This window comes from Castanea sativa, chromosome 12, assembly GCF_040712315.1.
Source record: "Castanea sativa cultivar Marrone di Chiusa Pesio chromosome 12, ASM4071231v1".
In the NCBI taxonomy this organism is placed as follows: domain Eukaryota; kingdom Viridiplantae; phylum Streptophyta; class Magnoliopsida; order Fagales; family Fagaceae; genus Castanea; species Castanea sativa.
Genome location: NC_134024.1, coordinates 10,302,022 through 10,313,441, shown reverse-complemented (window position 1 = coordinate 10,313,441; position 11,420 = coordinate 10,302,022). Strand labels below are relative to the sequence as shown.

At 32.3% G+C, this 11,420-nt stretch overlaps 1 protein-coding gene across 1 annotated transcript; it reads left to right on the top strand.

Annotated features, from left to right (window-relative positions):
• Positions 1–1,606: 1,606 nt before the first annotated feature.
• Positions 1,607–2,515, top strand: LOC142618912 (late embryogenesis abundant protein At1g64065-like). The gene has a single exon (XM_075791970.1). The coding sequence runs from the start codon at positions 1,709–1,711 to the stop codon at positions 2,264–2,266; it is 558 nt and encodes a 185-aa protein (XP_075648085.1). The 5' UTR covers positions 1,607–1,708; the 3' UTR covers positions 2,267–2,515.
• The last annotated feature ends 8,905 nt before the right edge of the window (positions 2,516–11,420 follow it).

Sequence of the window (11,420 nt, the reverse complement as noted above, 5' to 3'; positions counted from 1 at the left end):
TTAATGATTTTTTAAGGTATTTTATTTTTGTCTAATTTACAAACAAAATGACTTAGTGAAAAGAAGTTACACCAAATTAGCCCCAAGTGGGACTTCAGAGTAACCCCCACTAACTCTAAAAATTATTTTGAAAAATTTTATATTCCTTCACATAATAATAGTAGATCTCGTTGATCAAATTTGTTTATGTAAGATGAGGGACTCTCATAATATTACATAATATTTTGATAAAATAGATACAAAATTCATTACTTTAAATTATCGCATTCAAGGAACCCATCTGTCTATGCATTTTGAGGGCTTTGTACCCAAACCCTCCCTTTTACTACTACTAGTAAAATCTACTAGATACCCTTTTTATCAAAATGTTATACAACTTTCTTTGACATTTGATGATGACCAGAATGGCAGAATCATCAACTCAACATAGGTATTTTTTCACCAAAAAAAGACTCAAGATAGGTATTGATCAATTAGGGACCTAGTGTTAACACTGCAAGATCAGTGATGGATGAGTACCATGAAGAGTGTGTCAATTGGGTTTCTACTTTCTAAGGACTCAATAAGTAAAGTCAGAAGGTGAAAATGAAGTTCAAAAGATTGGAAAAACTTAACCTATAACTCAAGTATAATAAAGGTGCAATAATGCTGCTCATAGTAGTTGAAATTTTGACCACCGAAAAGCCGAATAACAGTAACTCTCCTGTAGTCCTGGAAGATCCAAGTGATGTAAGTTGGGATTTCTTTATTCCAGAACTACTTCACGCCGTCACGGAAAGCTTGTTCACCCTCTTTTGACAGCCACACGAATATTTCTAACTTGTGCAACTCACTTTCATCAAAGCATTTGTTTTTCTCTAGCTCATGCCTTCAGCGTGAAACATTCTTAGTCAGTCTTTGAGAAAATTTCAAACCACATCTCTCTAGAAGATATATATAATCAACATCTCTCTAGAAGATATATATAATCAAGCAACGTTCAACACACTCTCAAGTCATTTTCCACCATGGAAACTGAACCCACTTTATTTGACTTTACAAGTCACTTTCTCAAAATGGGACAGACCCAAGTTACATAATTGCATCACATATAGGGTTCAATTTATAGGTTCAATTGTTGCTTATATAATTCAATTGGTAAAGTTTTTTATAATTAAATAAGAGATTTGAGGTTTAATTTCTGTTTAAATAAAAATAACTAACTGGTATCTTGATTTAATGATAAAGATCGGATTCCTAAGTTGAAATTCTCTTTAAAAAAAAAAAATTAAAGTTCGATAAGTGTGTTAATTGGGTATATATTATATTTCACTAAAACATGGAGCATGACTTTCGAAAGAAGAAAATACTGGGACATCCGGGCTAGTTAACACTAATAACTCAGCCATTTTTATAATTCACCTTGAATTTTAATTTTTAAATAAAGAAGGTTCTATAATCATTGAGTCATATAATTTATCTTATATCAAATCACAACGGCTATATATCATCAATAAAAGGTTTAGAAATTTGGGATGAAAAAGTCACGAACAACTAGTGTAGGTAGGGCCGCATTTATATAAATTATATCATCACCATCACACTATAAAAGTAGACCTTATTGCATCCAATTGCACACCATTCATTCCTACTTGAGCCTCTCAATTCTTTAGCTTCAATCCAAACCCAGACAAAGTCTCTCCTTCCACCTTAGTAAAAGCACTCAAAAATGACGAACACCAACAAAGATTCACGCAGTAAAAGGAAGAAGTGCTTGGCATACATAATTGCTGGGGTCATAGCACAAACCATAATCATAGTTCTCTTTGTGCTACTTGTTATGCGCATCAGAAATCTGAAGGTACGAATTGATTCAGTCTCTGTGGAGAGCCATACATACACTAATTCCTCATTTACTGTGAAACTAAATGCTGAAATCAGTGTGAAAAACACCAATTTTGGTGAGTTCAAATTCGACGACAGCACTGCTACAATCTCTTACAATGGTACTAAGGTTGGAGAGTTTACTATAATTAAGTCACGAGCAAAGTTTCGATCAACCAAGAGGTTTAATGTCACGGTGACAGCGACATCAGCCAAAGTTTCCACCAAATATCTATTGGCTAGTGACCTCAATTCTGGAAAATTACCATTAACAAGCTATGCCAAATTGAGTGGGAAGGTACATTTGTTAATGATTTTCAAGAAGAAAAAATCTGCAGAATTGAGTTGCAGCATGGCTGTTAATACCAAGTCACAAGCTATCGAGAATTTGACATGCAAGTGAAAGTGCTCAACTGCTCTTTTCTTTTTCTTTTTTATGGGTTTGTAATTGGATCGTTGATTTTCATCCTTTTTTTTTTTTTTTTGGATTTGTTTGTGTTTTTTTTTTTTTTTAAAGGGGGGAGAGTGTATGTTGAAAGCCAATTTCCCTATTTGCATATTCTTTGTAGCTTTTGTATGTGAAATTTGTGATTTTGTTTTACCTGATTTCAGTTTTGAAGTCATATTAATTATGTCCATCTCCTTTTATTAAGTTCTTTGCTTCATCTTCTGATAAAATAAAAATAAAAAGTTCTTTGCTTCAAAATAAAGGACAGGCTAAACAAAACAAGGACAATGAGTTTGGGTTAGCTTTTTCCTTTTAAAGTTGTAACTTCTTTTAAGATTTTTTTCTTAGGTATAACTATATTTTTGTCAAATTTAACTAATAAAAAAAATTAATCCAAATGCACAAGTTGAATAACCTTGGCTTGCTTAAGATATCTTCATTCACCTCAGATGCCTTGCAGTATAAATCAATATCATGACATTATCTTTGTAGGGTTCACATAGAATATATGTTTATGATGCCCACTAAGATCTTTAGTGAGAAGAGAGGATCTAATTCTGCAGAGTGCAAATCTTAAGTCAATGGATCATTAATGGGTTTGGCATTTGGGCAAGAACAAAGCTAGCTTTAATATTTTTATTAACCAATAAATGAGAAGTAATCTATCAAACCAAAATAATAATTTTACCACTGCACACCCTTAGTGCGATAGTCACTCCATAAGTATAAATGCTTGTGGGATATTAGGGGCATAGGCCGGGATTCAAGTCTCTAAGAATGAGCTTCACACACATATATACTTAGATTTAGGCTAGAGTAAAATTTCTATCTTATATAAATAAAAAAAAGGTAAAGCTGAGAGAAAATGCAATTAAATTCTAAATTGAAGTCTAATTTTGTGCCACGTGTCTTATCTAATTTTAAATTTATGTGTCAAATAAATTATTAGATGAAAAAATCAAAGAGTCTAAATTCAATTAGATTATAAATTGAATTTTAATTGAAATTCAATTTTGAGCCATGTGCCTAGGGATGGCAATGGGGCAAGGATGGTCTGAAAGATGAGGTTTTCGCCCCCGCCCCGCAAGATTTTGTCTTGCCTCATCCCCGCCCCGCCCCGCCCCACATGATGGAAAAAATTTCTTGCCCCATCTCTGTCCCTTGGGGTCTTGCGAAGCCCCGCCCCACCCCGTAAAACTCTATTTTTTGTTAATTTATCTTACAACTAGTATAATATTTTTAATGAAACTTATTTCATTAATAAAAATATACTTTAAATTACAATTAAATTTATCCCATCAAATCAAATCAATTTAAAAAAAAATTGAATAATATATCCAAGTGTTTAACAAGACAGTCATAAAAAAAATTTCATAGTATAACACATGATAAAATAAAAGTAGAAAATCACATTGGGTAGAATAAAATATTTTAGAGTATAAAAAATTTACAATTATAACCCTTAGTAACGCAAGGTGAGGCAGGGACGGGAAGGAGCGGGGTGGGGTGAGTCTAAAAGATCTAAACCCATCCCCTCCCTCCGCCTCGTGGTGCGGAGCTAAAATCTTGCCCCATCCCCATTCTACCACCTTTGCGGGGCAGGGAAAACCAGTGTGAGGAAAACCCGTGCGGGGCGAAGTGGGTAGGGGAGGGTTAAGTGGGGCGAGGAAAAATTGTCATCCCTTGATGTGCTCCATCTAATTTTTTTATTTTTGTAGCAAGTGAATTATTCAATACAAAAACCGAAGAGTCTAGATTCAATTAGATTCTAAATCATGTCTAATTTTGTGTCATGTGTCTCATCTAATTTTTTTATTTTTGTGTCAAGTGAATTATTAAGTGCAAAAATCAAAGAGTCTAAATTCAATTAAATTCTAAATTGAATTTTAAATGAAGTTCAATTTTTTGCCATGTACCCCATCTAATTTTTTAATTTTTATGGCAAGTGAATTATTGGGTGTAAAAACTGAAGAGACTAAATCCAATTAAATTTTAAATCATATATATATATAATTGTAATTGTAATTAGTTTTAAATATATATGTACATATACACAGAATTATACGCTAGTAAAAGTAATATGAATGAACGGTCTATATCTCAAATTTACTTTGAAAATTGGGATCATGATAGTTATTTTCCAACGACCAGTCAATCAATATGCAATATCATTCTACCGATGCTGCCATTGTCACAAAATTATTTCACCCACAATCATAATTGTCTTTCTAAATTATTACATAACAAAGACATTATCATATAATAAGATAAAGATGGCATAATGATTTATGGTCTTTTCAGAATAATGATCGAAGAGCAAGTTGTCCGAATATGAACTGTTCTTGAGTTCCATAAGTGATTAGACCAAAAATCATGTGGATTTCTTTGGAAAGTGAAAACAAAGACAAAGTCTGGAGGGTCACCACACCACTTGCTGGGACAGTGGTACCAAATAGTTTATTGAATTTGGGGTATGGATCCAGGAACCAGAATACAAGTAAACAGTACATAGTCACATGTTAAGGCCATTCCATGCATAAAAAAGTAACCCCAAAAAAAAAAAAAAGCTTGAGGAGACCATAAGAAGAGAAAGAAAGTAAAGGGCCTACTATAAAGTAATCAATAAGCATTATTCCTATATAAATGTGGTACTTTTACTTTCGAATAACTTGAAGAGCAGATTTAACCCAAAAAAAAAACTTAAAGAGCAGAAAAAATTTAAATAGCAGAATTTCCTAGAAAATTAAAAAAAAAAAATCTAAAGAATATAAATTACATTATTTGTTTCAAAGTTATATAGTTGGGAAAAAGTTGGGATACAAATTTGTTTGTAGTCAATGGCTACAACTTCTACTAAAAAAATTATCATTGCTACATATTTTGAAAATCTAACTGTTGAATTGCATGTTTTTTATTTTCTTAATATGTTAAATTTTGTGTCAATCGGATGTTATTTATTATTCGATTCATAAACTTAGTTTTTATGCATAAGTTCATACTACAAAAATTTGAAATTTAAATATTTAATTAATAATATAGCTATTGATTTCTAATTTTTTGAAAATTTTACAAGTATGGAGAATATAAGAAAAAATTGTAATCCAATAATAGATTGATCAAAATTCACATTTAAGAAAAAAAATATTAATTGAAGCTGTAATCATTGAGTACTATAACTAAGTTTGTAATCAAACTTTATCCATATGGTAGTAGGCCTAACCCAGGCTCTAATTTGAGAAGTCCTTAAATATCATATTATCACAATATTATGTCTTGCTCGGTCCATTTATCTCATCAGATTAAAATCTAATTTATATTTGTAATGTGAAATAACATGTTATGAATTTTGAAGGAATACGAGTAACGTTTAAGGCAAATCTTCTACGAGGGTCAAGGTTTTGAATACCAAAAATGATGATGATTCCAAAGGACATTTTCTAGCTAGTGCGAAACTGCTGTCATGATTAAGATACTGGAACTTCGACTGTGGATCTAAAAGATTGCATTTGATTAAATATTAATATCATATATCTTTAAGCTTATGGGGCACTTGATTTTAACCTAAACTGGTGCAGGGCAATCTTAATATTATATACCAAATTATGAACTTGCTCAAATTGATTCTCCAACCAAAGTCTTTTTTGGATGAGTAAACTCTCCAAGCAAGCATTGTCCCTTTGTGTTTGTAACTTTTTTTTTTTTTTTAAAGAGCTTCAACCTATAACGTTCGCTCTTGATGATAGCTTTTTATCATCAGACCAAGACAACAATCAATTTTTAGTATAGGCGAAAATTGAATCCCTAATATCTTATACAACCATCTGAAACTTTATCAGTTGAGCTAACTAGAACTCACTTTGTGTTTATAATTTTATATAACAAATTAGTCTTACATTTTGTCTTCAGTTTATATAAACATTTTTAGTTTACTTAAAAAAAAAAAAAAAGGTTAGATGTTAAAGAAGTAAATGCCAAGAAGAAGAAGAAGAAATTGCAAATTTTGGCTACACATAAGGTTAGGCACCCGCTCTTATCCAAAAAAAAAAAAGGTTAGGCACCCTATCTCTATTTTGTTATGAGCAATAGTACGCACACACTCTTTGAACAAAACACGGCTGACATGGTTGCTGGAGTGCAGTGGTCCTTAGGTGGTCCCCGGTCTCAAGCTTCAGTGACGCGTGAGGCCACCAGGCAAGAAAGGCTGCCAATGGTCCTCCTAGATGAGTCTTATGGAATTAGAGTAGGGACGAAGCCATTGGTTGATTTCGCAATTTTTTTTAAATAAAATTATACTTGCCAAGTTGCCCCTCTTAACAATATCAGTGTTCCTCTTAAACGTCATAAATATATTTATGGATCAAATATCCAAAAACTAAAATTAGCAAGCCCAAAAAAAAAAAAAAACTCATCAACAAAATCACCAATAGCAAAACTAAAGAAACTTTAGCATAATCAACCAATTTTACCAAAAAAGAAATGCCCTTTGAACAAAACTAATCTATGAACTAAACTATATGGTTATTCCATCAAATTCCAACTATGAGTGTCATCAAAACTAGCATTCAAAACAAAATAAAAGAACATTGTTATGACATGTTATACAAATTCAATATTTAGTGATTTTCGAGATTGTTTTAAAAAAATGTCCAGTTCAATGTGATAAGAAATAATGATCTTGTGTCTTTGTTAACAATTTGTTAATACTAAATAAATGCTTATTTGGAGTTTTATAATTTTTTTTATGTACTTTGACGCTCTAATTCCAAGTTTTAGCTCCGTCCAAAACTATGTGAACAATGGAAAGTATCCTCCGCTCAATCTCCTAGGAGCTAGAAAAATGGTTTTCAAAATAAATTGAACTCTTGAATACTAGAGCCAATGCATTTTTATTTTTATTTTTTTAATCTTAGATATGCCCACTTTCCAAGTTCAGCAAGTGTTATAGATGGAGCCTGGAGAAGCATTGGGCTTCATATTGAACCGCACATTGGAGTCCTTGTCTTTTATTCTTTTGTAGCTAACCCCCAAATCTTAGGGCCTGAGGCACAATTACAAATAATCGATTCGATTTAGTTCAGATTGATTGGCTTGGGCTTTGATGTTAAATGGGCCTTGATTTTCATTGCTTAAAATGTTCACTTTGGGATCAACTGATCAAAGGGCCTTTTCGAGTCAAGCTTTCCGATCATTAATCTTACAATAGTTCCACACCCATAAATCTTCATCTTAAAAAAATTCCCATGTAAAGTTTTTGTCTATTTTAATATAAGAATTTACTTTTTTTTCAACAAAAAAAAAAGTATTTTTTTTTTCACTATCACTTTTCAAAAACACCTATACTAAATTATCTATTTTACACTACATTTTATTAAAATATAATTTTTTATCAATTTTTTATTACTCTCTCCAATCATCTCTCTTTTTATGTATATGAATAAAAAAGTATTAAAAAATAAATTGAATATAAATAGTAACCATGTAAATATACACATTTATAAATTAACTAATGTAGATACTTTTCTAGCTTAAATATTAAATTTTACATTTTTTATTATACATACACTAATATGAGTGCTTAACAGTATAAAGTAAGATAAAGTTCAATAATTAATCTCTAAAAAGGGATTTGTTAACAAATATAAATCCCATTGATTATGCCAAAAAAATAAAAGTTAAAAGATTTATATATATATATATATATATATATATATATATATATATATATATATATATATATATATATATATATATTTTGTAGAAAATTACAGCTAATACAAAAGTTGAAAATTTTCAAACCCTCCAAAAGTCATTAAGAACTTGTCTTCAACCCTAAAAATTGAATTTAAATTAAATATTTATTGAAAAACTTTTCTCTCCCTGGCTCCCTATAGTCTTGGAAAGTTTTTTTTAAAAAAAAAACTAACTCGCATTTCATAAAATGAGATTCAAACCTCTCAAATCTGAGCTTTAGGTTGTGGTAGGGGATTTTGTTTTTATGCTTTGCTCATGATCCTTACTTCCTTCTCCCATTTTTTTTTCCTGCTATCCCCTATTTCCTTTCTATTCCAACATGGATGGTTCTTTGGTGGAATTATGAAAAAATTTCGATTGACTAAGAAAGAAAAATGTGTTATGGCTGTTAATTCTTAGGAAATGGCTTTTCTCCAAACAACAAGCCCAGTTTAGTCTTCTGTTCAAATTACAAATCAACAAAGACTACAAATAAAGAGGCTTTTAAATCTACTGTTCAACAACTTTGGTGCTGTTCTCATAGTGTAACTTTCAGAGAAGTTGGGAATAATTTATTTTTGGCTATCTTTGTCAAAGAGGAGAACATGATTGAAGTACAAGAAAAAAGCCTTTGGTCTTTTGATAAAAGACTTATTTTATTGAAATGTTTCAATGGTGATTTCAGTCCCAGTAATGTTACTTTTCAATATTCTCCCTTTCGGATTCGCGTTTTTAACATTCCCATCAAAAGTATGTATAAGGTTGTGGGTACTCGTATAGCCAACAAGATTGGTAATCCTCTTATGGTTGATGCTCTCAAAAGTGGTTTAGCTTGAGGTCCCTTTTTTCATATTAGGGCGAATATTGATATCACAAAACCCCTAATGAAAGGTAAAATGATACATATTGCGGATTTATAAGAAGGGTGAGTCTTTTTCAAATATGAGAAGTTGCCTATATTTTGCAATCAATGTGGTATATTGGCCATAAGGATCAGGAATGTCATAAAATTTAAATAAATTAAAAAAACGTTGTTATTCGTCAGATGATGATGATTTTCAATTTGGTCCATGGCTCCGTACTATGGCTCCAAGATTTGTTCAGAAAAAGGATAACTCTAGTCAATCTTGGACTAAGAGAGGAAGATGATGTTGAAGTGCATGTTTCCGAGGAAGAAGAAGGCGACTCATCTCAAAGCTGCCATCCATTGGAAGTTCCACCTCTAGCCAGGAGCACCAGTGACAAAATTAGGGGTGGCAAAGTAAGCCCAAACCCATTTGTCCGCCCAAACCCATTTGCCCACCTACTCTAATTGAACCTAAACCCACCCAATTATTAGTTGGGTTAAATGGGCATCAACCCAATTAGACCCAATGATTATTGGGTTTTAACTAAAAACCCATTGAAGCTCATTTAACCCAAAAACAATATACCTAAATTCAACCCAGCCATTCCCATAAAAAAAAAAAAAAGAATAAAACATAGTTTTTAATAATAAAAAATATGGACTAAACAAAAGAAAATTAACCATCTTGTGAGATTTTCTTAGTAACCAAACAGAGTCCAAATATTTAAGAAATTTAAGAGAACATTTGAAACTCAAAAATACAAATTCTCTTTCTCTTTTCCAGCATTTTTTCTCCAACCAAACAAAATATTACTCACAAACAAAAAAAAAATATAAAAAAAGAAGAAGAATAAAACATAGTTTTTAATAATAAAAAATCTGGACTAAACGAATGAAAATTAGCCATTCTATGATTTTCTCGGTAACCAAACAAAGTCAAAATATTAAAGAAATACGTTAAGAGAACATTTGAAGCTCAAAATCCAATTCTCTTCATCTTTTCCAGCATTTTCTCCATAGCTAAACAGAATATTACTCACAAATCAAACACTTTTTTTTTTTTTAAAGTCAAACAGTTTTTAATAATAAAAAATTTGGACTAAACGAATGAAAAATAACATTATGATTTTCTCGGTTACCAAACAAAGTCCAAATATGAAAGAAATTATAATTATCCATGGTGCATCCACGCCTTCTCCGATGTAGAATCTAATGATGATATCGGACTCGTTCGCCTGAGACGCGATTCTCGCGTGGTACCGTGGGGAGTTCACGGAGAACGCGATCATCAATGCGCTATACGCGCACTTACCTCAATTGGCTGGTATCGGAGTCGGAGGGGTGGCGTCGTTGGAATATGACGTGGTGTTCGTTGCAATACACTACCGGAGGCTAAACTGGATCCCAGTGCTCCAAATGCAGAAGTACCACTCCATCGCCGACGTTACGGTCGAGCTCCGACAAGTCGCTACCCCAAAGAAAAAGTATGATACAATCAATGAACAAGATTACACGGACTTGACCACCAAGGCTGAGACGAAGAAGAGCGAGGAGGTGAAGGTGGCGAAATTGGATGAGTAAGATCAGAAAGTTGAAGAGGAGGAGCAGAGCGAGAAAATCGATGAGAAAGTGACGGAAAATTAAAATGTTGATGTTAGGGGGGTATTTTGGTAATTTTAATAATTGGGTAATTGGGTGGGCTAGGGTTTAGCCCAGGGTGGTCGATACCGTACCGGTATCGGCCAATGCACCGGTACCGGTACACTTCTATTTTGTACCGGAAAAAATACTGGCCGTACCGGCCACGTACCGGCCATACCGGCCAATTTCGGGCAATAGCGGCCGGTACTAGGCGTATCGGCCGATACAGAAAAAAGTTTTTTTTTTTTTTAAGTTTTGTAATTTTTGAATTTTTGTAAGGGCATAATGGTAACTTATTTACATTAACTTATTAGTATTATTTGTTTTCTTAGTATGCAATGAACTACTAAACTTTCTATTTTTTATATTGTGGTTTTTTTTTCCTTTTAATTGATACTAAAGTCTAAAATTATGAATAATTTGTTCTGAATTGAGGTAATGTTTTATGATAAACTTTTATATTTACTATAATATAAGTGAAATATTATATGCTTATAAACATAGTTCTAGACATTTTGGTGTGTGTATATAATATATATATATATATATATAAAAAATAGCGGTAAACCCGAAACGGTACACCGGTATTGACCGGTATCCGAAATATATCGTACCAGTGGCCAAACCGGTACGGCCTCCGGTACGGTATTGACTTCCTTGATTTAGCCATTATAATTGGGTTGAGTTAGGTTTGGGTTAGAAGTAATTAGTTAAATGGGTTTTAATGGGTAAATGGGTTTTATATACCCAACCCAATTATACCCAACCCCAAACTACCCATTTGACACCCCCAGACAAAATTGAATATTTCTTTTCCCCAACAGTTGATTCCCTTTGGGCGGGAGAGTAATCCTATCCTTTCATCAAATTCAAAATTTCCACTTACTGATA